At 45.2% G+C, this 26,719-nt stretch overlaps 1 protein-coding gene across 2 annotated transcripts in view; it reads left to right on the top strand.

The window, feature by feature from the left end:
- The first annotated feature begins 1,052 nt into the window (after nucleotides 1-1,052).
- Nucleotides 1,053-26,719, top strand: part of EPHA4 (EPH receptor A4) — a 108,964-nt gene continuing 83,297 nt past the window's right edge. Inside the window, exons 1-3 of one of the 2 annotated variants that reach the window (XM_074833685.1) lie at nucleotides 1,053-1,682; nucleotides 2,579-2,646; nucleotides 6,993-7,656. In XM_074833685.1, coding sequence (XP_074689786.1) covers nucleotides 1,592-1,682; nucleotides 2,579-2,646; nucleotides 6,993-7,656 — 823 coding nt within the window. In that variant the 5' untranslated portion in view covers nucleotides 1,053-1,591. The remainder of the gene's footprint in view (nucleotides 1,683-2,578; nucleotides 2,647-6,992; nucleotides 7,657-26,719) is intronic. The other variant, XM_074833684.1, reaches the window with a different exon arrangement.

Raw genomic sequence — 26,719 nt, 5'->3', positions numbered from 1 at the left:
TGCGCGGGGCGGATCCGTGGTACCGGGAGGGGGCGGGGGGTACCGGGGAGGCGACGCGGCGGGGGCCGGGGCGATACCGCGCACACGCTCCGCTCCCGGCTTTACTCCGGCAGGGATCTGTCCCAGCCGAGGGGCAGGGAGCGAGGGAGCTGCACCCACGGGCGAAGGGCCCCACTGCTGCCTCGCTGGGCTGGGGGGAAACTGAGGCAGCGCCGCCGCCAAGCACCTCGGGTGCACGCTAAGGCCGGGTTTAGTGCCCGGCAGCAGAAGGCGCTTCACGAACTGCCCTTGGTGAAGCCTTTCGAAGCAAAAGCAGCGTTAGGGACAGCGGTAGTGCCGCAGCGGAGCCCGCCAGCCGCGGCCAGGCGGAGCTTCGACGGGTCGGGAGCCGGCGGCGGCTGCAGCCGGTCCCGCCGGAGCTCGGTGCCCCCCGTTCCCTCGGCGCCGCTGTGGGGGGCGGCCGTGGGCAGCCCGGCCTCGGGCAGCGCCTGCCACGCTGACGCTGCCTGAGGCACCGGCGACTGCTAGAAACTGTGGATTTATTGTAAATACGCATTTAGAGAGTATTTTCAAAAAAGTCTCCCGGTCGAAGCGCCCCGAGCAAAGCGGGGATGTGGCTCCAGACCTCTTGTTACAAGCATTCCCTGCAGTGCCTTGGAGACACCCGCCAGCGCAGGTGCTCCGCGGCCCGAGCTGCTCCGGTTCGTGGGGATCTTTATCCCTACGTGCTCCACCCGGAGGGGTGCGGGGGGTGGACGCGCGGGCGTCCTTACGGGTCTCGGCGCTCCGAGGGAGTCGCTCCGAACCCCGGCTTTTCCCTGAGCCCCCCCGGCTGCTGCCCCGGTGCATAAAAGCATTAACGATTTGCGGTAAACGGGCGGGGGGGCGCCTCCTCTGCCGCTGTGACCGGGGAGGCTCCGCCGGGCGTTGCTGCGGGTCCCCCTGAGCTGCCCGCTCCTCCCCGCCGTTGGCGGGAAAAGCGCTCCCCGGCGGCACCCGCCGAGCCCGGCGCCCTCCCAGCCCCCGCCCCCGGGGCACCGGGCACCGCGGGGCGCGCCGGCCGCGCCGCTCCCGCCAGGTGGCGCTGTTGCTCAACGGTGGCGCCGGGCCGGGCCGGGCCGGGCAGCGGGAGGCTCCCGGGGCCCGCGGCCGCCCCGGGCTCTGCGTGGGGAAGGTCCGTCTGCGCGGCGCGCCTGTGGTTTCCCCCGCCGCTCCGCGGCGCCGGGGGCGAGCGTGAGGGCTGCTTCTAACTTTTTTTTGTTTCCTCCTGCCTTTTTTTTTTCCTTTTTCTGTCATTTTACGTGCTCGGACACTGTTAATGTTAAAGACCGCCGCCGAGCGCCCTCCCCGCGGCAGGGCCGCGGCCGCCCGCTCCGCTGTGCCCGCCCGGGGCAGCGCGCCCCTCAGCCCCGCTCCCTGCTCCGCGCCGCCGAGCGGCGGGGGCGGGGCGGGCGGCGCGGGGCGGGCGGCGATTGGTGGCGCGGTCTGACGGGCAGGCGGCGCCCCGCCCCCTTGGCAATGTCTATCGCCCGCCGCGCGCCCCATGTAGGCAGTTATTCCACTGGGATAGAGCGGCCGGAGCGGCGGCGGCATGGCCGGGGTCCCGTTCTGCGCCCTCCTCCCGCTCCTCGTCGGCGTCTGCGGGGCCGTCACCGGCTCCCGGGTCTATCCCGCCAACGAAGGTGAGGCGCCGCGCGCGTCCCGCGGCCGGGCTCCGCGTCCCCTCGGCGGGGCGCCGCGGGGAAAGTTCGGTGCCCCCGGGACGGGCGGGCGACGGTCCCCTCGCCGCCTCGCCTGTCCCCTCGCCGCCGGGCCCGCGCTGCCCCGGCCGGTGGCTGGGCGCCCGGCCGCCGCTGACCTGCCCGAGCGGCGCTCCGGGGGTCCGACGGCGGCACAGGTGTCGCGGGGCGGAGCGGTCCCCGCGCGTCCCCCCGCGGAGCCGGTGCCCTCAGCCGGGCCGGGGCGGGCGGCAGGGGTGCAGCGCTCCCGCCAGCGGCGCCGCCGCGCCGGGGCGGCCCCGAGCCGGGCGGGCGGCTCATTAAGCCGGTTTTCCCGGGAGCTCTCGGCGGCTCCGCGCCGTTCCCCGGGGCCGAGCTGCAGCCCGTCCTGCGGGACGGTGCGGCGGCGGCTCCGCGGGGGAAGCCCGTGGGCGGGCGGGGGGGGCGCGGCCCCGGCGGGGAGACCCCGCTAGGTGTCCCGGTGGCCGGCCGCGCTCCCGGGGTCCCAATAAGTAACACTTCTCCGCTCATGGCTAACGTGCAGCGGCGCCCGTACCGGGCGGCAGAACACGCCGGGTGCCCCCGCTCTGCCCGGCGCGCCGGGAGGGTTTCACGGCGGCCCCGCGCCCCGTGAGAGGCTTTAACGCGCGGAGCAGTGAGCGTGCGATTCCCCAGCGCTAAACCAGAGAGAGTTTCAAATTATTTAAAGTATTGACCCAGTCGGAAATAATATTTCGCTTCGAGTTGAAGGTGGATGCGGTCATGCGCCACGCATATGGAAACGCTCAGGTAAACGATTTATTTTAATACTGCCTTTTGGCAGCTGGAATTTAATCTATTTTATTTGTACTTTTCTGCAGTTACCTTGCTGGATTCCAGATCAGTTCAGGGAGAGCTGGGGTGGATAGCAAGTCCCCTGGAAGGAGGGGTAAGTTTTAAACCGCTATCTGATCAAAAGGGTAAAGGGGGTGATTAGTAACTTTCAGAGAGTCCTAATGGCTCGATTATTGTTGATTGTGGTGAGGAGGTCAGATTTCTTCCCTGGCTTACCAAGTGAATTACTCTTTGTTGGAGAAACTCTATACTCCCTTTGGATAGTTCTGTCATGGAAGAAGTGGAAACCAAAAGGGCAGAAAAGAGGTTTCAGAATTAGGAGATTGGTTGAGGCATGGGCTTAGATGCCTCTTTAAAACTGAAATACCAACAAGAAATGTGATCTGGCGACTGAACTGGCATTCTTGACTGTAATTATTATATCTATGGGCTGTCTCGGCTGGGAGATGTTCAGGGCAATTGCTGTTCTATTTCTGGATGAAGGAGTAGGGATCAATATACAAGATAGACCTTTTGGCGTGACGGGACAGTTGTCCTATTTCAGGGTGTAAACATCATATGTTTTGGTGTCTGAACAGATAAACTGAAGCACCCAGTGCTTGATGGTGATTCCCTGGAGCTTCTTTTTATGTGCTTTCAAAGAGACAATTGCAAGAGCAGATTGCTTGAATTCACTGCTCTGTGGTGATGTGATGACATGAAAAGATTCACACATCCATTGCTGGGGCTTAGAGCCCCTCTGCTTAGTGAGCTGCAGGCAAGATATCTCCACTAATTTAGCTTCAGATTAGTGGATGGGCACCTTGCTGCTCTCTCATCTGTGCCCCGTCCTGCAGGGTGCCCAAGGCTTCTGTGGGAAACTCCGGGGAACGCTGGGCTTTGGAGTTGGTGGGATCTGGTGGAGACTGTGCATCATGGGATCTCTTAGGACTTTTTTAATAAGCAGTTAGAAGGGCTTTTTCTTTCTTAAAGTGAACAATTTAAGAAAAATGCCAGCAATGCACACTAAACATTAATATATAAAAAACCCACTCTCAAATCCTTTTAATATTAAATGAGTAAAGCTGCTTAGTGTGCTTAAGCAGAAGTAACTAAGTCAAACTGATTGAAAAATAGAAGTGCTGAAAGATCAGGACCTGTGCACAACAAAGCACTGGATTCTTCAGGAAACCTACAAATTTACTTTTTTGTGTGTGTTCCCGCTCGTAATTAGAAGAAGCAGAGCTAAGGAAACAGCAGTGAGTGGAAGGAATCCGAGGTTGCGTTGGTTGGTGATGCATTATGCATAAGCTCTGAATAACCATAACATGGGAGAATGGGGGATTGTTTTGCTCCCCCGTTGTAGTCAAGTTCACCCAGAACAACAGTCCTGGCTTGTGCTCGGCCTGAGCCCACTGTGCTCTCCCTGACACTCGTTTTTCCAAAGAGTGGGGAAGTGATTGGCGGGCCTCTGGCAGCACCCACAGTGCACATTTAGTGCTGATTGCAGGCAATTGCCCTCATCTTTTGACAGTGTGGAAAGGTACGGCTCTATCTCGGTGAGAGTCAGGCTTCCTTGTTAGTGCTATACCCTGGGAAGGTCAGTTAATGAGATGGGGTCTTTCATATGGCTTTCCAAGGGGTATCTATGCTGTATATTAAAATAGGACCTAAAATACAAGTTTTAATAAGTCGGTAGTAGAATTGATGATTAGAGGACAGCAGTGTATTATTAATGGCGGTTGGATTCCTCCTTTTCCCCCACGTTTTCTCTGAAAGCGCTATGGAAGCTTGAGAAGGAAATGTGTGCTCTTATTGTGGACGTGACTCGTTTCACTGAACCTACATACGTGTGTTCTATTTTTAAGCCTGTAGTGAAAAATTTAAGAGTACATGGTCTGTCTCTGAGACACAGTGCTTGGAAAGCATTTATTTTAACTTCATATGCTGCAGATTTATTTCAAGCAGCAGAAATGAACTCGTTCATCTTCCTGGGAAGATTCTGTCCTTCAGTGCTAGTTCTTCTTTAACTGTGTGTACCTTATTGTCTATAAAAATGGTATTTTTTCTAGATCTAGTTCCTGAGGTGTGAGGGCTGTGTGGGTAGGAAGGGCTGGAGATAAACATAGTCATTTAGCAGTGACTAGCAGTAATCAAATATATAGTACCCCAGGAGGAATTAATGAATTGCATTATAAATGTAATTAATGATTTACTCTTGCATTTCACAGTTGAAAAGCAGGTTTTGCGCCCAGAATGTTTTACTCTGCATCATTAAACCGTGGGAAGACTTGAATTATAGAAGTTAATTTCATCTTGAAAGCAAAAAGTTACAGCTTTGACCACGTACTTAGAGTTACAAATCATTTACAGTGGCTAGAAATTTGGGGCTGCAGTTACTTTCATCTCTGGCAGTAGCATACACTTAGGTTTGTTTTGTGTATGTGTGTTTATGAAATAAGAAACCCAGCTCTATATATTTGTGTATTTGTCAGGAGACAGGGGCATGTTGAGAGCCTGATCTGAAACTTGCTGAATTTAGTTTCAGTCTGTCCGTTGACCTCAGCGGTCTCTTTATTGAATCCTCTAGCAGCATCCTCCATTGTATAAATTACTAAAGGAAATCCCATCAACAAGTATTATTTCCCTCTGCTTCTTCCTTTCTCTTGTACCACACACAATATAGGTAGCTTAGTCTGAAGATAAGCAGAATGGAAAGTGATGGATCATAAAGACAATATTGTAACAGTAAACTAGCTCTGTGGCAGCTGTAAATTAAACAACTCTGTCTTCTTACTAACACCATGTTACACTTTACATTGATAGATGACTTTTTAAGATTTATTTTTTCCTTTTCCATGAAAAGGAGTGACATGCTGAGTATTGATTTCCCCCCCCCCCCCCCCCTTCATTTTAATTTGCGGTTATCTCTAGGCAGCAAATAAAATATTATTCTTTCTGCTCCTAGTGACTCATGGTGCTAACTACTGTCATTCTATAAACGGATTCAGCTAAGCTGGAATCTTTTTAAGTAAAAATCACTTGCATAAGAGCAATCCTTGTGAGAAGAATGCAGGATATTATACAAGAAGCCGCTTAACGTTAAGAAGGCTTCTGTTTATCAAAGCCATGGCTTCAGTAGTTCGAAAAAGCACTTCTGGGGAGTCTCTTTTAAAGTTACTACTGTTTTCCAAGGATAATTTTATATGCTTCGTTGTATCATCTGCAAACCCAGGCAGTATATCGTTATCTAATATATTATTTTTTAAAGAAGGGTTTTTCTGATCCTGAAGTGCTATGGGTTTTTTGCTGGAAAGATATCTCTCCCCAATGCCCCTACTTCCCTCCCTCTCCCTACCAGGACAGCACTGTGATAAACTTTCTTCTATGATAATACTTAAAACAATTTTTTTCTTGAAACTGTTGGTTATGTGTGCTTTCCTTTTATAAGTTTGTCATGCTGAACTGAAGTAGGGCCAGATCTCTTCTTTCTATACTTTCCTTAGATTGCATATGTTGTTGTTTCATAATTATGTTGCCTGTTAGTTTGGCATTTCTGAAGCTGTCTGAACTTTGAGGGCTGTAAGAGTTTTGAAGCATGCTGCTACCCTGATCTTTCAGCATTTACCTTCTTTGCTAACCTTTTTGGATTTTTGATAATATGAATTTAGTTATTTAGTGACATTCCCACCTTCCCACTAATAAGAAACTTTTAGATAGCAAAGTTGTGGCACTGTTGCTGGTAGACTGATGATGGTGTTGCCTTACCTGTCCTTCCATCTCTAAGTGCCACCCAAGTCAAGGATCTAGTTCTCTATAGACAGTTATTTCTGCAAAAAGACTATTTGCTGAGTGTGTTTGGGATATTGCTGGCCCAGGAAAGTAGTCAGCAGCTTACAGAAATAATAAGGGGTGGCTTAAGAGTTTAAAATATGTGGTAGTGATGCCAGAAACGTAGATGTGCTGCCCTGTGCTCTTTGTGTGACTAACTCATGCAATATCACTGTTTGATATTTCCACATACAAGGTGGGGTCTGTGCATTATCTGCCTTGTCTGCCACAGGGGAAACACTGTAGTGCCAGTGCTGTACTATGAGTCTGTGAAGTGCCATGTGTAGCCCTTATCCAGGCAGGGTCCTGTGGTCTGAACTGTAGAGGAAATAAACATAGTCAGTAGAACATTCTTGGATTGGTTCAGAGGGTCTTTAAAACACATGCGCGTTCCTTGAGCTGTTACTTGTTTTGGAGCTCGTTTCTCCTGAATGGGTTCTTCTTTTAATGTCCAAGTAGTTGAGGCCCTGGCTATGGCTTGGTCTGCTGGGGGTTTTTTTGTTTGTTTGTTTTCCTGTAATGGAAAAAATGCAATCTCCGTATTAGTTGTGGAAGTGCAGGTTATGTTTGCTGTGTAGTTCTGTTGTTCCTTTTAATGCTGATGTGTTTTTCTTCCCCTTTTGTTCGCAGTGGGAGGAAGTAAGCATTATGGATGAGAAGAACACCCCAATCCGCACATATCAAGTCTGCAATGTGATGGAACCGAGTCAGAATAATTGGTTACGAACTGATTGGATTCCCCGTGAGGGGGCTCAAAGGGTATATATTGAAATCAAGTTCACGCTAAGAGACTGCAACAGCCTACCAGGTGTCATGGGAACTTGCAAGGAGACTTTCAACCTTTATTACTACGAATCAAACAACGATAAGGAGCGTTTTATTCGAGAGAGCCAGTTTGCCAAGATTGACACCATTGCTGCTGATGAGAGCTTCACCCAGGTGGACATTGGTGACAGAATCATGAAGCTGAATACAGAGATACGGGATGTGGGACCACTCAGCAAGAAAGGGTTTTACTTGGCTTTTCAGGACGTTGGTGCCTGCATTGCTTTGGTGTCTGTTCGTGTCTTCTATAAGAAGTGCCCGTTGACAGTTCGAAACCTGGCACAGTTTCCAGACACCATTACCGGGGCTGATACATCCTCTCTGGTGGAGGTTCGTGGCTCCTGCGTCAACAACTCGGAAGAGAAGGATGTGCCAAAAATGTACTGTGGGGCAGATGGCGAATGGCTGGTGCCCATTGGCAACTGTCTGTGCAATGCTGGCTATGAAGAACGTAATGGTGAATGCCAAGGTAGGATGAGCCATATTGTACTCTTCATTAGGGCTTAGTTGAATGCATAATTGAATCGGAGATGAGAGTAAATGGAGTAAAGCCAGTAATTAGCAGCCCCTGTGGGATGTGGTGGGACAGAGGGGTTTAATGAAGAAGTCCAATAGCTCCAGGTGGCAAGGCTAAGAATTATATAATGCAAAACAAATGATTCTGCCACAATAGGCAGAAGGCGAAACACATTTTCTAGCAGGCGCCTAAATGTGAATTGGCTCGCGATAGTCACCAAAATGTGAATGACTGCAAAACAGTGCAGTTGAGCTACCGTCATTTAAAGAGACAAATCTTTAAAGTTTTATCTGAAGTGAACTTTAAGCGCAGGAAATTCTGTCAAAGTCTCCTTTGGATAATGCAGTGGGTTAAGAACCAGTCGGATGGGGGGAATGGGTGTTTTAGCTGGATTACCTTCCCACTTTCGGAAGGGGAAGTCTTTGGTGTTTTACTTGTTGCAAATTTTTAGCACTAAATAATGCTTTGATATTTGACACTGCTGCCTTTGTTAAATATTTTCATTTCTCAGAGGGTCTCCATTGTCAGCTTAATAATAGAGGTGCTAGGATACTCTTAGAAATGCTAAAAGTCTCCACCTCACCCTCCCACACACACCATCCTCTGTGCTGCAGAATTAGGGATTAAAGTTTGTATAAAAGACAGATTATCCTGGAAAGAAAAAAACCTCAAAACCTCTGTTCTCTTCGCCTCCCCTTTCTGGAAAAAGAAGTTGTAATAGATTAGGGAAGGAGAGAAGGGAGTTTATAAATAAAATATCTTTAGACTCAGCTTCTAAAGTTTTGCTCATGTAAGCATAAATTAAGATCAAACTAAAAAGGATTCTTGCACAGGTCAGTGGGCTTAATTTTGCTGGCTACTGAATTGAAGGTGCTCAACTCCTTAGTGGATTTGGACCCATGTTTTTGGAAAGGTTCTTTGGAGCCAAATGACTTTGCTTCACATCTTCTTGGTGTGTTTTTCACGAGGTCATTTTTTTCATCTTGAGACTGAGAACAAGATAGCAGAGCAAGTAACTGACTGCTTTTGTCTCCTGATGTCCTTCGAATGTACTACTTGATTTCTTTTAAATGATAATTTACAATCAATATGAAGTTCATTACTATGCATTGAAATTAAGCTTTGGCAGGAAAGAAGCGCAAGTATAAACTTTGGCCTCCATTTCTAGTGTTTTTGCTATATGGAAAAAGCTTAAGTGTGCTATATTGGCAACAAAATTACCATGGGCTGTAGAGAGGACTGAAAGATGAGCAGCATGATGGTGGGGCATCCTGTCTGGGGTAAATTACTCTGTTTTTTCTGGAACTCTGGGAGATAGAAACTTGAAAACTTGTGTATTGTTGAACATGCAAACCTGTGGCTGTGGTACTGACTGGGTGCTGCTGGGGAGATGCTGTTACTTTCTAATAGTTCTAACTTCTGGGCAAAGCTTTTTGATGCCTTTACAGCCTGGGTTGTGAGAGGAGGAAGAGAATGGGGGGGAAAAAGCATCTCTGTTTATTGCATGGAGATTATTCTGCCTTCTACTAAAGGCCTGTTGGGTCAGTACCAGGTCACTCTGACACATATCTACCATTTTTCAGTGTCAGTGGCTGAGATGTGATGAGCTAATTGCCTAACATCCTATGTTGTTCAAGGGAAATCTCTTAAAGTTTTGCTGATGGGCAGTGGTGATAGTGGGATGGTTTTTTTATTTTATTTTTGTGGTGTTGGACTAGGCCTTGAGGATGAATGTTACCTCTCAGCTGTACCTGGGGAAGGTTGGGCTCAGGAAACCCCATTATCTGCTTCCCAAGTAAAAGGAAGATCAGGCGATGCTGTATTTACAAAGGAGAGAGAAATGTTCTGTCTCTTGGGCTCTCCAGAGTGACGTTGGCCTGTACTAGTGATTTTGAGAGGATTTGAGCCAGCATGTAATTTGAAAGCGTTAAACCCATTTCATCAGCGCTTATTTGTGGTTTCCTTTTCTCACATTTGTCATTCTCCAGCCAGAACAGGTTACCGGGAAGCTTCTCTTCATGAATTCATAAAGTTTACCAGAACTATGCAGCTTGCACTCTGGTTTCCAGCAAGGCCGTTAAAGCAGTTTGGCCTTTGACACTGCTGAATGAGGCTTCCCCTTTTCTTACCCCACTTAACTTCATAGTTCAGCAAATGTTCTGCTTTGGCAGGTTTTTGGAGGGGAGGAGGAGGATGAAGTGGGGAGGATTCCTGTGCGTTTGATACAGAGAATTGGAGGCGGGGAGAGAGACTCTGAGTTTGGGAAAGGCTGTAAAAGAGTGCAGAGCTGGGACTGGAGCTGGTGAGCAGGTTCCACCTCAATTGTTTTTCAATAGGTTGACTGAGCAGGACAAATAGAAGGAAAGGTCAGAGGTTGTCCGTTTCCTCATCCATCTTTCCCTGTGATCCTAGGGTCAGAGTTAGGATTGATTAAGATCTTAAATGTTTGACAAAAGCTCGGTGGGCAGAAATAGTTTAGGCCAGCGGATCGGGTACTTCGCACTTGTTAGGAGATCCATGGGAGCTGTCGGAGCTCCCTGTTCTCTCCTGAGACCTGTCCCCTGCCGCACAGTGCTGGGACGGACCAGCTGGAGCTTGAGTTGCCCTAAAAGCTGCTTCAAGTTCGTACAACCTTCTGTTTTTTAAATAATACGCTTTCTTTGAGCTACTTTTGCTTAATTTCTGATGTGTGTGTGGGAAGTGTAATGGGAAGCCACTTCGCATCTAAAGTGGTTTCTGTAGTGGGAGTTAATGACTCTCTGACCTTGAACAGGATTTTTAAAAAATTGTGTTGGTGGTATGGAGGTGTTTGAATATGATGACAAAAAACTGTCCTTCCTCTGACTGCTGGTTTTTTTTTTTTCCAGCTGACTTTATTGATGATAATTGTCTTGCTGAACATTTGTGTGTGTGTATATATGTATGTATATATGCAAAAACCTGGGGCAGGAAGGGAAAGGAGCCAAATATTTAATCCATACTTATTTGGGAAGTCTCACAGGTGTGTCATAGGAGTGGTTCCACAAAACTGGTCCTCATCAGTAGAAATATTAGATGAACACTGATTCCTTGCTTACGGATGAATTTTCAGTTGTGAACTTGATGCTAAAAAAAGCCCAATTTGCTGTTGATTTTTTTTTTCTTGTTACTATTTATTCTCCCCCCAACTTTCTGTCTTAATGGCTATCCATTTAGGAGAGTATAAATGTGGAATAATGTGGATGGAACATGACTATCCCAACTAAGTGGCACATCTCAAGGCTAAGGTAATTAGTTCTTTAGGGCAAAGTTGAGACAAAGTAACTTTAAACTTTGCTTGTATGCATCATTGTTATGTAAATTGGTTTGTTACATATTAATATAATGTGGCTTGGATTTAGTTATGATTTCCTTATGATAAAACACATATCTTTTTAACTCAGAGAAGGAGGGGGAAAACAAGCAGGAAGGGAGAAAAGACAGATTAAAGAAGCAATAGACTGTAGCCATCTGTGACGATTTTGATGCTGTGAAATTACAAATCTCAATTTTAGACCTGCCATTTAGTATAAATATGTGAGACAGTTGAGATTTTTACTGTGATATTGTAAAGGTTATGAGAGCCAACAGCTTTGTCTTCATCTACACTTGCTTTTTTGAGTTGTGAATTGGCCAATTGGCAGAAAATCCAGTGTCATTTAAAATATGGCTCAGGCCTGGTTTCATATCAGTGCTGTTTTTAGAATTTTCCTTCAAACTTTGATAAGAGCATCCCTAAGAAGTAATAATTTGAATGATAAGATTCTTTTTATCTCAGAGGCTTTGAAGAGTGGCTGTGATCATTGAGAGCAGCAGTTCAGTTTACATCAGAAGGGTACACTTTTTTTTTCTGTGGTAAGATTTTTTGGATGGTGGGTTTTGTAGGGGCAGGGAAGTGAAGTAATTTGTGTGTACGTTCCCATTTTAGTCATAGACAACTTTTTTTTTGTCAGAATAACACCGATGAACAGTCTAGCTGCACAAAAGGGTAATCAGAAGAGTGACTAAGACTGTACAGATTTGAGATTTCAGAAAGGTTTTTTTTTTTTTCAGGTTCATTATTTTTGGCAGGGGAGAAAAAAATGCACAGACTCAACATGTTTCGTTTTAAAAAGAGCTGAGAAGACGGAAGCTACCAGGAGGGGCATGAGAGCGATAGTGAAACACAGTCTGTCTGAACCAAATTTAGTTGGTTCCCTTCTCTGCTGAAGGAGTGATTTGGTTATGTTCTCATGTAGCTCAATAGATCTTTCAAGGGTTGCTCCCTCTGATTTTTGTACCACCTGGTGCATTTCAAAATCTGCATTTAAACATCACTGCAGGCTCTGTATTGCTTTCCTCCTCCCTGGCCCCCTCAGAAGTCAAGCTACAGTTGTCAAGCAATTGTCCCTTCATGTATCCCTTGGAGAAAGACTGGGATTGCTTCCTTCTGAATTCCTGACAGAATTTCTGCCGGTACACAGGGGAGCAATATCTGGTCCTTATTCTGCATCTTACTAGTAAAAAGCACAGTCCTCAGAATCAAAGCCAGATGAGCTGTTGTGGTGGTGTGAATTTCGTGGCAGGTCTGTGTGGGGCATATAGATCATCTTTTGGTTTTTGTGCGTGCTTTTTTTTAAGGAAAAAAAAAGGGGGGGGGGGCAACCCAAAACTTTCCAGACAACTCATCTTGTGTGTGATGACTTCAGTATTTAGATCTTGGCTGGGTAAGGGTTATTATCTGTCTAATAATATGCTCTGCTGAGCTTGGTCGTTATTGCGCTTGTGAGAAGTGATTAAAGAAACGCTCAGCAGTACAGTCTTTTGAGACTGCATCAAAAAGCCCCCCAAACTTGTGAGATAAATATCTTATCTGGTTTCGTTCCATTATGCCACATCCTTTTGATATATTGCAGGGAGCAGGTGAGGTCACACAGTTTTGTGAATCAGAGACAATTAACACTCCCATGACTAAATGGCCATTTTATGAATATTCAGAGCCTGCTTCACCTCCCTGGGAAGCAAACATGTTGGTTCCCTTCTCTTTCCTCCTGCTGGAGACTAAGGAAGCTCTCCCTGTGAATGGGGATTGGCAGCTGTCGGGGCTTTGCCTTTTGCATGCAGCAAATTCCTCATTTACATCTTTTGTATACACCCTTATGCAAAGTAGCACACCCATTTCCCCATTTCACAAAGGAGATAAGAGCTTCCTTTGGAAACGCCAGCCAAAATCTCCTTCTGTTTATGCAGAGCTCAAAGATTTGGATTTTATGCAAATAGATTCTGTTTTGATTTTTTTGATCTCTTTGTTTAAGAGATAGTGTAATATTTGCACAGTGTGCTCCTTGTGCCTTGAGGTCTCCTCTTGACTATGACTGATTGTCACTCTTTCCCTGATCTCTGCAGCCTGCTTGCTCACTTCAAGCAGGCGTGTGGGAAAGTGCTATGCTCTGAAACGCTGGCCTTGTTTGTAAAACGCTGGCGGGAGGTGTGGGGAGCACCATTTCTCATGCCTGGTAGGTCTGCAGGCCTTTGGGTGTCATCTCCTCTAGATACTCACCGGTGACCATGAAGCCCCTCTGTAGCTACAACCTCAGCTGGGGGAATGACCATCTTTGGAAGGTGGGATCCCCCTGTCCTGTAAGTGTGCACACACACTTGTGCATGAGAAAGCACTGCATGTTATGACATTTTCCATGCATTGAGTTGTCCTGCTCAGCCCTGGTGTAGTGCCCTTTGCTGGCCTGGTGGCAGAAATGGGCTTGGCCTACGGCTGTAGTTTGGGAAAAAGGGGCTGGTAGTGCTTGGGTAAACATGCACAAATGAACTGCTGTCTTTATTTATTGAAAGAAAATAATCTGTGAGAAAAGTTCTGCTTTCTTAAGCCTCGTGATTACACAAGAACCCATATTTTATTTTATTTTTGGTTTTAGTGGCTTTCTTTTCTTTTTAACTTTTCTTTATTTCAACTTTACTTAAAATTGCCTTTGGCTTGAAATAAAGCTGAGGCTCATTAAATGCTCCCAAAACACAGGCTTGTTCAGAATGGATTTGTTGAAAGGTTTATTGATATAAGTTAGAACACATGCTACATGAATGTACTGTATTTCTTTAAAGTACTGTTTTCATTTTGTGTCTTTATAAATCAGTGGTATGAAATTGGGACCCTGATTGTGTTGGGGCTACATCCTATAAGAAACCAGAAGGAAAAACAAGGTTGTGGGGGGTTTTCGTTTTTGTTGGATGTCCAATTAGTGTTTAACTTGAAGGTAATTTCACAGGGGTAGTAAACTGCGCAGTGTGAAACCTGGTGGCGTAATTAAACGGAGGAAAGGCTCTTTAAAACAACAAAGGAACGTGCAAAACTTTGCTTTTGTCCTAATAGTCACCCAGAAGGGGAGGTCATGCTGTTTAAAGTACAATATGGATGGGCTATTAAGGTTTGAAGGGGGCAAAAAAAAAAGGCTATACTGTACAGTTGGTATTTGCTTTGGCTCATTTAGTCATGGATGCCTAGAGAAAACTCAGTTTGCTAGTCTATTTTTTTAGATGGCTGGGTTTAAGTCTCACTAAAAGAATCTGTAAAATTTTCAACTCTACAAACCTACTGCAAGAGGTGTGTATGCTCAGGAACAGGTCTTGGATTTACGGGGGGCCTGGGCAACAGGGCACAGGCTGCAGAGAGGCTGGGGTTCCAGCAGCCTGGGCAGAGCTGGGGCTCCTGGGCAGGAGGAGGAAGAGGGATGCTCTTGTGCTGCAGCGGCTGGAGGGCAGAGGGAGAAAGACTCTCCCAGAGGCACAGAGGACATCTGTGGCTGAGATGAGACCAGAGGGAAGACTCAGTCTGGTGTCCTAGCTGCAGGATAGCTTCTACCCCCTCCATGCTCGTCAAAAGGCATCAGTCACCTTTCTCTAATGAGTTACCCATCTTGCACGCTGGAACTCCTTAAAACATCGTCTGAACTAAGGCAATCGATAACTATTGCTGCTCCTTGTATACGTGAATACTTTGTACAGCCACAGTACAAAGCTGCAGTACAGTGTCTTAATTACCCAGATAATCCTGTTTGCTTGTATTTTTAAACTATGGAGTGCTGGGTAATTATTCAATTCTTAATAGAAGGCAAATGGCAATGTAAACAATAATTAGGATGTTAGACTAATGCGCTTCAAAGCAAATTGGATTTTTTTTCATACTGTTCAGCATGAAGTCCCATAAAGCTAACAATTTAGTGGCAAGGAAACAAGCTCCATTTTGTTCATATTTTCTGGTGTTATCTCTTCATGCCTTGTTTCTGTGAGTAAGTTTGCTCTGATGATGCTGCCTGCTCCAGAGCCAGCGTCAGGTTGACAGTTGGCCTCCCCCGTTTGCCTATGCTCTCCTGCAGCTTCCGACGGGCTCTTTGTCCCCAGCGGCCAGGGGTTAGAGGTCGGCAGCCTCCCAAATCCCCTCCTGCTGTGGGGCAGGTGAGCGTGGTGCTGCAGGGGCAGCCGGGGCTTGGCTTGGTGGATCGCGGCTGCCCTGGGCCAGGCTCCAGAGGAGCAGGCTGAGCTTGGTGGCAGAGGCTCTTTATTCATCTGGGTTCAGCTCTTCTTGCTTGCTGACCAAAGCTGACTTTTTAGCCTTGGAATTAGAGACATACTTGAAGGGAAATTCAAGTTTTCAGCTCTTTAATCTTTGAAAGCAGCATAATATGCTGTGGGTCAGAGCTACAACTCATTATCTCCCTTAGCTTGGAGAGCACTCCTGGTTTTCACAGCTTATCTCTGGTTTTACTAGAAGCATAATGTGAGCCACAAACATGGATGCAAAACACTCAATTGATTTCTGTTCTGTCTGCAAATCTTGTGTATGTAACATATTTCAGTACTTTCACAGACCCTTAATTAAATCCTGTCTTTGTATCTATTCCTAACATTGTATTTAGCCAGTGATTGAAGACTGTGTTGGTAGCAAAGGCGTTAGTCAATAACGCTGCTGCTTTCCGAAATATTTTAGTAATGCCTCTGTCACACTGAGGGTTTTGTCTGGCCTTCGCTGTGCATTCTCAGCTGTCTGAAGGGATTGAACAATCGGCTTTATTTTCCCCATTATCAATGCTAAGAAAGGCCAAAATGTTCTCCAGCGTTGATGCTGAGTTACAGAAATTGAATTGCAGAAACTTAATTTTAACTACATTTTACTTTTCTTCTGAGAAGTGGTGGTGGGGGAAATCAGTGGAACACTTCAAGAGGTTTTGACTGGATTTTGTTGGTACTAATACAGGCTATCTTTATATTAAAGCGTGCACTTAAAGGGTGTGGATTTTCTTATTTTAAATCCCAGAGGCTTTTTGCCAGGCCACATTTTAATAATATTAATTAACAAGTCTGTCTTTCCATACATCAAACATCTCTGTCTGGGGAGCTGAAGAATACCGACCAGTGCTTCTGTGAACTTGGTGCTTGAATTCATTTGTTTTCAGTTTTAAGTGTTTTCTGCAGTTGAAAAAGACATCGCTGCTTTGAAAACAGTTTCCTTTTGAAGTGTCCAGCCTGGCAATGACTGAAGCAGCCACTGGTCAAATTAGCATGTTAAAAGGAATGGATCAATACCCTCTCTTCGTCTACTCTCCTCTGTTCTCTGCGGCTGGGTCTGGGCAACCCTTGCTCCTGGTCTGGCCAGCTGCACCTGTGCGTTTCAGGCGAGGCATCAATAGCCGTGTGGGTTGCATCAAGCTGAGACAGCTTGATCCAGTGCTCAAGCTCTTTGAAGGATGGCAATTTGAAAATGGATTTGAGGGAATTGATAGCTTTGGGAAGATCAGGCAGCTCGTGTAATTATGGAGAGGATTAGAAGGAAAGTGTAGGGAGAAATGGGAGATCAGTTGTAGGGCACAAGTTGCCTGAACTCCTCTTCAGATGCTGAAGTATTCAGTTTGGTTGTATTTAGCTGGTGTGTGTTAAAGATTTCTTTGGGCTTTTTCAAGAGACAAGTAAACACAAATTAAAAAGAGGGTGTGTGGGTAGTCCCTACTGTTTCACAGAAATGCTTGAGGGCAGTGGCTGCTGGATAAGTATAGCAGGAGATGCTTAGATACAACTGTTTGCCGACAAACCGAAGATGGTTCTGGTTTTCCCAGTGTGCAGTCTGCAGCCCCAGCCTATGCACCTTCAACCCTCCAGTGGCACCCTCCAGGAGCTCCTGGTGGGATGCTCTACCTTGCTCTTGGCTTTTTGGTTGCCAGACTCCTGTGCTCTGACATGGGCCTCCCTGGGGCCTTTGGGCTGTGCTCAGTGTCTGTGCCCTGGTGGGAGACACAGACCTTCTACCCCTCCTTGGGAGTGGGGTGAGCATTGAAGGCTCCTCCTGTGTCCATCAGTGTTAAAATAACGACCAAACGATTGCAGTAGACAAAATTGCACTGGAGCCATTCTGAAATGGAGACTTTTTTGAGGCTTCCTGTGGTCTTGCTCACTAGAGATGCTAGAAGATAGCTGAATTCTGTTACTGTTTCTTTTTAGTGGCTTCCGTGTTTGCATCTTGCACATCTGCTAACCTCCCCTTAATCTCTGAAGTACTGTAACACAGTTATTAGGTTGACACATTTTGTCCACTCATAATTAGTTCTTGGATTTCCTCATTTATTTTTGTGGTGATCAGAAGTGCCCAAGGTAGAGCTAATAAGACAGCTGAAATCAGGACCAGGTCCCTATATGCACTCCACCTGCTCATTAATCAAGGACTCTGCAGTTAATGAGAGTACTTTCCAGGTAGTATTTAATCTCAGAGTAGCAATAGTTACACTTAATGTGAAAGAACTTTTTTTGCAGTTTGTTGCTGAAGTCATTCCCATGGCACATTAGAAACTGTCCTCTGCTAATCCCAGGCACAGTTCTGTCAGGATGACCCAAATTTGGATTGCTTCTGAAAATCCGTACAAGACTAATATACCGGATCCAATACTTAAGGCTGGACATGACTCTTTAGTGGGTGCCGGGTACACATGCATACCTATAGACATGGCTGATAATGTACATTGTTTTGTAATGCTTTGAGGTTCAAAGACATGTCTGTGTGGGGAGGGAAGTTGAAAGGAATGAACTAAAGAGGTGAAGTCAGGGTGTATAACTTAAGGTGCGTTGCTAATCACCCGTGAGACTATTTCCGTCCTTTTTGGCTGAATCTACTCATGTGCAGATTCTTCATCCATTTAGTTGATTCACCTTAAAGTTCTTGGTGGCTCTTTGAAGACATGCACTTGGTACCCAGTTTTTAATGTAGCCAGAATTAATGTACTTGGTAACCTTGAATTCAACACACCCAATAGCTTGGGAAAGTGAGCTCAAAGAGTTGTGGGCACTGAAAGCACCCATTTATAGCTTTAGGATAGATAGAGCACTTTAATTTATGAGAGAAAGGAGAACAAAATCCACCTACGGTCACTTGCAGGAGGGTGTGGAGTGGCAGCAGAAGAGGAAGGAGCACGGCCACAGCATTGCCACGGAGGGCAGCTGGCCAGCTCCAGCAAGGGGTAGGAGACCTTGTCCACTGTGAAAGAGCAGTGCTGACTCTGATGGAGGCTGAAGGAGGTGCACTAGGGGTCTGATCCAGCACTACAGGGAACTGCTCTTGTCGTGACAGGAATGATGCAGTCCCAAGAGCTGTGTGTGGCCTTATTAAGGATCTCATTAAGCTGCACTGGAACAGTGACTGTGCAGAGCTGGTCCTTTTTAGTTCAAGATGAACTGTAACTGGGGTATGAAAGTGTGAGGAGGTCTCCTCTCTGTCCTTTGTGTTTGGTTGGACATTGGTTTGTCCTTCCATGCAATCAGAGGACCCCTGTAGCTCTAACTTTTTTAGCAGCCGCTAGCTCACTGTGGGAATACTGGTGGGAAGGAGCTCAGCCCACCATATTGCTCTGCTTCTTTAAAGGTTGCTATTAACTCCTCTTTCTTGTGGTTGTGCATTTAGCTAGCCTTCTGCAGGGATCATGGTAATTTGACCTCTCAGTATACCTGTATTAAAGTTTGACTTAGAGTACGGTAGCAGAGCAAAGGAGAGACATTTTTCCGTGGGATTGTTGAGCTCTTTGAGAATGCCAAATGGCTAAGTTAACTCTTGTGCAAACGCTGCCTTTTATTTGACTTTGTAGTTTGCCCTTTGAAATACAAACATATTTGTGTCAATCAGCAAGTCTCCCTTCCGGAGTTCTGGTTGACCCTGCGCAAAGAAATGTGACTATGCAATTATAAAAGGTGAGGCCTTCGTTTTAACAAATGCTGAGTAATTGCTCTTCACTTGTCTCTGTGCCTCTGTCATAAATGATGGTGAACTGCCCTTCAGCCCAACTAAATAACAAGGAAGATACTTGTTTGGAAGGAATAACTCTTCAGAAATTTGCAATATGTCAGAAGTATTGCGTCACAGGGACTTGTGGGTAAGGCAAAGAAAAAAGTTGCCTGTCTCAGCTTAGAGTGCAAGAACCTTATTTGGGCTTTAAAATGCAATTAGGTCAAATATTATACCTATGTCACTTGGACAGAGTTAGTAGGGGTGGTTGAAGTATAGGGGAGGGCAGAATTTGCCCATAATAAAGTAATCTGAAGTGAATATGGAAATGTGGTGCTTTGGCAATTTAATCTAGCATGTTTTCATCATAAAAAGATGAAAGCTCCTCCTTACCCCTGCCATAGTGTTGACAGGTATCGGAAAAAGGCTCCTAATGCTCCCATAGTCTGGAGACTTGGACCTGGTTGGTGCTGCTGCCCTCATCGACTTTGTTCAGGGAAGTTGTCAACCATGGTAGTGAGGCTATGGATGAGTTGTGGCAAAGAAACAGAAAATCAGACCTTACAACTGTTTTTGAAGAATAAACCCCAGTCCTCTTCCAGATACTTTTGTTGGTTTTTTAGTAAAAACCTTCTGAAGAATCAGAAGCCTTGTATAAGATTAATTTTATTAAGCATTACTGATGCTATATAGAGATGCTGCCGTGCTGATTTGATCTGCCTCTTCTTTCTGTATTAGCTTGAAATTCCTATATCTTCATTCAGCCTGTATACGATTTCTCAAAATAAATTGTTTATTGCCCTGAGCTCAGTGTCATGAGTGTTGCAAGCAGACCTTCGATAACAAATAAGTACACGTGATAAGGAAAAAATATCCTTTGAGAGCGCTTTTCAATTTGTTTCTCAAAGAGGTTTTTCAGACAGTAGTGGATTCTCTTTTATCAGTTCACATCAACTAGTATATTTTGGCCTTATTCCAGAAGGAAGTAATTGAAATACTAAGCAGTGTCTTTTTAACTAGTCCACACGTTGGTTGATGGATTCATAGCCCTCATGCAGGCTTAAGAGACTAAGGTATCCCTTCTGCCTATGTTAGCACTTGTTGTCCAGCTCACTTTAAGGAGTTTAAAGTTTGGACTTGCTTAGAGTTGAGGATATCTTGAAAAATGTCTCTTACCTTTCCTCTTTAACCCGAGGTGCATAGAAGTTGGCTGTAAAGATGGAGCTGGTAATAGGGCAGGAAATAATGGGCTTAAACTGCCAAAAGAGAAGGTTAGGCTAGACCTGAGGAGGAAAAAAAAAAAAAAATAATAATTGGAGATTAGTAGTGCCAGTGCAGATTGCCCGGGGATGTGGGGGAATCTCTGCACTGGAGGATTTTCAGAACAAGTTGGGTAGACATCTAGTAGCATGGTTTAAGTACAGGTTGTTCTCCTGTGTGGCAGGGGAATAGACTAAGTGGGATCGTCTCCAGCCTCATCACTTGTGGTAAATGCTCTTGTACAGTTGCTATGGTGCCACCATCATCTTAGAGCTGAAAGGTAGCTCTTGAGGTCTGACCTAGAAATAGACACTTGATTGTGTTGTCTCCTGATCTCTTTCCCCCAAGAGAAACTTGTTCACTCTAAAGAGGTCTCTTGGCTGCTAGAGCTCTTGCCCTGCATTTTAGTTTTCTAGTTAACTAACCAGCAAGTTTCAGCTAACCAGAACCCTCTTTAGGTATCTTGGATATACCCCTCTGTCAGTTTGTTCCAGTCTGCCACAGAGCCAGAGTGACACTGAACAGGCCCTGGTTTTTCCAAAGGATTGTGGCTCAACATATGAGGTTCGTAGCTTCATTTTACTGGCCTTAGTGTCCCCTCCTTATCTGAGCCTGTGGTTGCAATATGGTTTGGCAGGGATGCTGCAGAGCAGCCGCGAGGAGCTCTGCCTGTTACTGGCTCACCTGGAAAGACAAGCAGAAATGCTGCTTCTGTCTGGGTCCTTCCTCCGCCCCCGTTTGCAGCAGTACTGCTTTCATCGCGCCAAAACAACACGCCATCTCTAACACTTCAAGGAGCCCAGAGTAGATGTGTGTAGCAGATGTGGTGCTGTGCGCCTTGCTTTGTGAGTCTGCGCTGTGTTTTGGCTTAATTTTGCATTCCCTCCCACGCACCTCAGATATTTGGCAAATTTATCTTGGCTTGTTGAAAGATGGCCTCCCTCATGCAGACAGAAACCTTCTCTTTGCATCCAGGTTGGTTTTAATGTGCAGCACATGTGCTCACTTACAAGTTGAATAAACAGGTACCTACTGAGGAGATATTGGCTGCTCAGGTGCAGTCCTATATCTGTTGGGATGCGGAGAAGGGATATTAAAATTGTTTACGAGGTCAGAGCTATAGCAAGCCTTGCACCACCTTTGAGTTACGATATCATTACCTGAGCTGCGGGAACCAAGAAATAAAACCTTTTACCGTGAAATATGAGGAGTGCTTATGACTTTGAAGTATAGAGAGGAAGAAAAATGTACACTACGTTCAAGTACATTTTTTTTTTTTTTGTTCTATTGCAGTGGGTTTGATTTTGCTTACTAGTGACACAGAGAGAATAGATATGGCATTTGTTAATAATGTTTGTGCTAGAGAAATGCTTCTTTTACTAGTTCATTTCTTTTTGGGTCATGCCAGGAAAAATGTTCCTTTCTAAAAGGAATGAGTTATTCAAGCTTATTTAAATAAACTTGGTCTTATTTCTTATTTCTCTACCTGGTACTTGCACTGTTGCAAGTCCAGTCACTTGTTTTCTTTTACCACGATGTGCTTCCCATCCTTTACGTGAACAGGTTATTTTTTTTTTTCCTGCCCTGGTGTAGAAGGCGTTGTTATGTTTAGGCCAAATGAAAAATTGCACTAAAACATTGATGGAATAGTACAGAGATTGCTGAAGCAATATTGATTAAGCTGATTATTCTCATATAGATGAGAACAGCTAGCAGTTTGCTTCTGTTATGAGAACCATTAGCAGTTTTTTCAAAGACTGAAAGCAGTTGCTATCTGTATGCTCTATAGGTACTGATCTATCAAAACATGTTTTGTCAGTTTTTATATTGTCCTTTGTAGGTACTTGTCTCATAAGTCATTTTTGTGGAATTAAACAACACTATTACAAAGCTAAGTATCTGCAGAGCAAGAAAGAATTCAAAAGCCATCCACAAGAGAGAAGAATGTGTAGGTGTAAAAAGTGGAATGAGCGTGGGGTATCGAACAGAAAGATGTGCTGCAGACACTGGGAGAGCCAGCAAAGACTGTCCCAGGAGAAGCTGAGACACAACTGCCATGACAAAAAGCAGTAAATCAGTATTTAGCGAAGTTAACTGTTGGTTTCTTCAGAAAGTGGATTTTGTGGTCTCGCTGGTCTACTGTTATGTCAATAACTTGCATCAAAACTTCCTCGAGTCAGAACATCTGTTGTGGCCAATGGAAAGACTCCCCTTGACTTTAATGTGCTTTGGATCAGGCCCAAAATGCAAATACTTTTTCTCTCATCCTTTGAAGTCTTTAACATTTCATGGGCTCCCTTATGTTATTGGTAATTTGCACCAGAGGTATTTTGCATGCAAATGAAATTTCAGCAGTAACAATGACTGCATTTGTGAATATGCATGTAAGTGCACATACACAATTATCAGTAAAGCAAATTACTTTTCAGTGTACCAAACTAGAAATTTCTTTGTAATAGTGGCTTGTTCATTGTAACTAGAACTGCAATCGAATGTATTGACAAATACATGTAAAAGACTGTATACAACTGCCAAAGTATGTTTTGATACATCTACATAGAGTAAATTGATTTTTTTGTAGCTTGTGCATGTTAATGCATATTTTCTATATGAAACTGGAATTTGTCACTAACTTATTACAGCACTGTAGATGTCATAAATTTAAATACTGTAATTGAACCTGCATTCACTATGGATTTATTTACCAGATCAAAGAGTAACTTCAACCTACAGCACTCGTTTCCTAGTGTAAACTCAGGAGTTTAGTCAAGTGCCAGGGAAGGATTATTCCTTTGAATTATGTGAGTGCTAGCAATCACAGAGTTTTAGTTTCTAATTTTTTTTAGCTGAGAGATCCTACTGATTATAGGAAACTTTAAAATGTTAATACTAACTCAAAGACTATCACAGTGCTCTCACAGGAGTCTGAATGTGTTGTCTTGCAATATCAGGGCAATTAAATATGGTAAAATATGACAAGTTTACAGTAACCCTGTCTACCTGATATTAGGACCTCACTACATGATGGGGGGGGGGGGGGGGGGTAAAGGTGCTTTTTTCCCCCTAGTATCTGTCCAGTTAACCCAGTCTGAAAACCACTGAACACTTATGGAGGTAGCATATTGACATCTCACCTGCCCTGGCTGCTGGCGTGCTCTTCACTGTTTAAAAGTCAGTCTTTTTTGCTTATGTGTTTAGTTTCATCCTTTTCTGACTTGGCCATTTCTGCCTGAACTCTCATTTGCAGGGCAATCCCGGCGAATCCCAGCAGGTTCAGCCGCAGTTGCATCTCCTGGGGACTCATGTCGAGGTCCTGAGCCCTTCCTCCTTCCTTGCTCCCCCAGGCAGCTGGCCCTACCTGTCCTGCTGCATGATGGCTGGGTCGGCTTTACATCTAAGGCATAGCCCTCTGGTGACTGGGAGGAGAAAGGGAAAAATAATTTGGTTTCTAATTGCCCTAAGATATGATTAGGAACACCTTTCCACAGGAAAACGTCTGCTAAATAGAGTATTGCAGGAAGGGCTTGTCAGTGCCGTTGCATGTTAGGAGATCACCGCGTATGACTGGAAACGTAAAGAATTAGTCACTGTTTTTGTACCCTAGGCTGTTGTTTAAAGCTCTTGCTGGGAATGGCATTGCAACAGGGCAGGTATATCAGGAAGTAAGGGCTGGGGTGAGCAGTGACAGTGCTGAGCGGTGAGAAGGGATGTGTCAGCAGAACAGAGGTGCCAGCGCCAAAAGCCCTCACCTGAGCCGCGGCAGCTGGGTGAGTGCCAGGTGGGCAGGGAGCTCGCGGCCCAACGAGGTGTCGGCTTTGTTTGAGTGGGAGCTTCTGTCTGAACTTCTGTGCATCTGTCTGTGTAAGAAAGAAGCACATAAATAATCAAAAACTGAAAGTGGTCTTTTATAGACTGACATGTGATTGCTCAACTCTCAAAAACATTAAGTCACCCATAATGTCTGTTGTCAGTGGCAAGTGTTTAAAGGGAAGAAGTGTCTGGTTATCTGCATTTATTTTGTGGTGATTTAACAAGGTTTCATTTTGAGAAAGAGGAAAGACAACACAATGTATGTGAGGGGAGGTATGTTGCAAGCCATATTATGTAGCGGCTGGCTATACTAGGACAAAATAAGCTGGGCAAATCGAGGTACTTAAACTGTTAAGTAAAGGTAACTGTTAACGCAAAGGTATTTGACTAACACTGGTGCTGGTCCAGAAAATACTGAAGGGAAGGAAAGGAAAGCAGTGAGGCTGTGGACTGGGCTATAGACCAGGCTTTGCTAAAAAGTGGATTTGGAAGCTCTACAAAAACCTGCCTCTTCCCATGAAGCTGTCCTCAGCCTGAAGTGCCCTGAGCCCTGCTGAGTCAACATCTGCAGTCCCAAGAGTAACGAAGGAGGGGTAGGTTTTATGGTCCTGAGAAGCCAGTGCCAATGAGCACACATCAGAAGCAGCCTGAGGCTGCCTTGTTTAATCCTGGAGCCGTGGGCTCCTTCAGCAACTTCTGACTTCAGAGGGGTACCGCTTTGCTTCCTTCAGTTGCTTGTACTGCAGGGTGGTGCTTGAGTTTCCCTCCTCAGCCTTCCTCCAGGCATTGCTCTGGGCACAGCCTCAGGGAGGGCTGCAGGTGAGTGGGAGGGAAGGGTGCAGTGGCATTCATGCAAATCCTCGGCTGCTTTGAGCTCCTCTGTTCAAACCCAAGCTGTGGAGGTTTCTGATTCATGGGCTGTTCCATTTGCTTAAACATCCTGCTTGCATTTTCTGAAGGCAGGTGGTGTCCCAAATTACTATGTAGCACGGACTCTTTTAATATCATGAGTTCGAGGGCTAACTTTGATATGAACTGCATAAGCAATGAATAATAGCTGTTTCATTCCTGGCAGAGGCTTGGTGATGGCTATTGGCAGGGAGTATCTAGTTAATTTTTGAACTCTCTTCCTCCATCCAAAGTTAAAAGCTGATCCCAAACTATCAATGACATCTGGCACGTAAACTAGATTGTTAAATCTCAACCCGTCAGATTTTGTGGTTCAGGGGCACTGCTCAAACCATACTGTGACACCTGAGCGTGCTTGAAATTCACCTCGCAAACATGCTATTGTGTTCCTAACTCACTGCCACCCCTCTACAGTCAGCAAGTGACCAGTCAGTGCAGTGAGAACTGGGGACTGTCCGAGTTAGCATTCCAAATTAAGTGTGAGGTATTGCCCAGTTAATATACTCTGCATTACCTAAGACCATGAGCAGCCTCTTTTGTGAGGTCCAAAGTTGTCTTTATAAAGAAACGATACAAAGATGTCTTTAAATATGTATGGAATGCACATTAATTATTTTAAACACTAGAAAAGCCTTGGTTGTTATCTGGGAGAACAAGGCCAGTTTTATTGTATTGAGTCTCACAACATCTTTGAAACTTTTCAGCTGGGTACAAGTCTGGAATGAGAATGATTTCTAAGTCTGAATCACATACAAATTCGTAAGCAGTATTACTATCATCAATGCAGAAGAGGGGGTGGAGGGAGGAGGACTGTCTTCCCAGTAATGGACAGATTTAAAAAGCAGAAACTGGGAGTTCACATGCTGTTCTTTCCCTGCTGTGGTTTGGGGGGTCAGGTTGTTTGTTTTGTTGATTCTTTTCAAATCAACTGAAGAATTTTTAGGCCATCATTCCAGGCTTTTTTCACTGTCAGGAAGGATGTGCTTTGACTTTAAGATCAGAGTGACGGTACCCACTTAGTTGTCTTTAGAGAGTGAGATTTTGATAGAGCAACAGATATTGTGCAGATCGTGCAGCAAACTGCTGATAGCTGGCCTCTGGCCCATAAAGTGACACCCAGTGGAACCACACTGAGACTTAGTGTTGTACATAAATCTGGTTTCTTCGGAGTCTTCTCTGTGCACAGCCCTTGGGTCTGCTTTTGCTGCCTTACAACTTTTATGTTGGTGAAACTCCACTAATAATGAGAATTTCAATTTGTTACTTAAATTTATATTGATGTCAATGTGAGGAGACTCAGACCATGTGTTATTAGTCTGGTTTTATGAGAGTAGTGATCAGGCTGTTGAGTCATTACATCTACTTTACACTTTGGATTTTAATTGCTTTATGGAGCTTGTTAATTTTTGTTTAGTTCGCTGGTAGCTTATGAGTGATAGTTGTCTCTATCAAAAACTGCCACCAGCTCTTTTGTCACTACTTCTATATAGTACCACAGTTCTTAGAAACATGCAGGCAGGATTTTATCCTAGGTAACTGTTACATTATAGCTTCAAAAATAGCATTATGTCTTGTTTTGGCTTGTTTTCCTCTCTCTGTTACTAGGAACAGATATAACGCTCAGAACAATGTGAGCAATAATCAGAACTTCTTAAAGATCAACTAATGTGGGTGATAAAACTACCCAGGTGACGTATTTATAAGTGCAAGCAGTAATAAAGCCATATGAGAAGTCATTATCTCCATGTTTTTAATCATTTGTTAAGA

The sequence above is a fragment of the Strix aluco genome, chromosome 9, assembly GCF_031877795.1.
Source record: "Strix aluco isolate bStrAlu1 chromosome 9, bStrAlu1.hap1, whole genome shotgun sequence".
Taxonomy (NCBI): Eukaryota; Metazoa; Chordata; class Aves; order Strigiformes; family Strigidae; genus Strix; species Strix aluco.
This window is presented reverse-complemented; position numbering and strand designations above follow the sequence as displayed.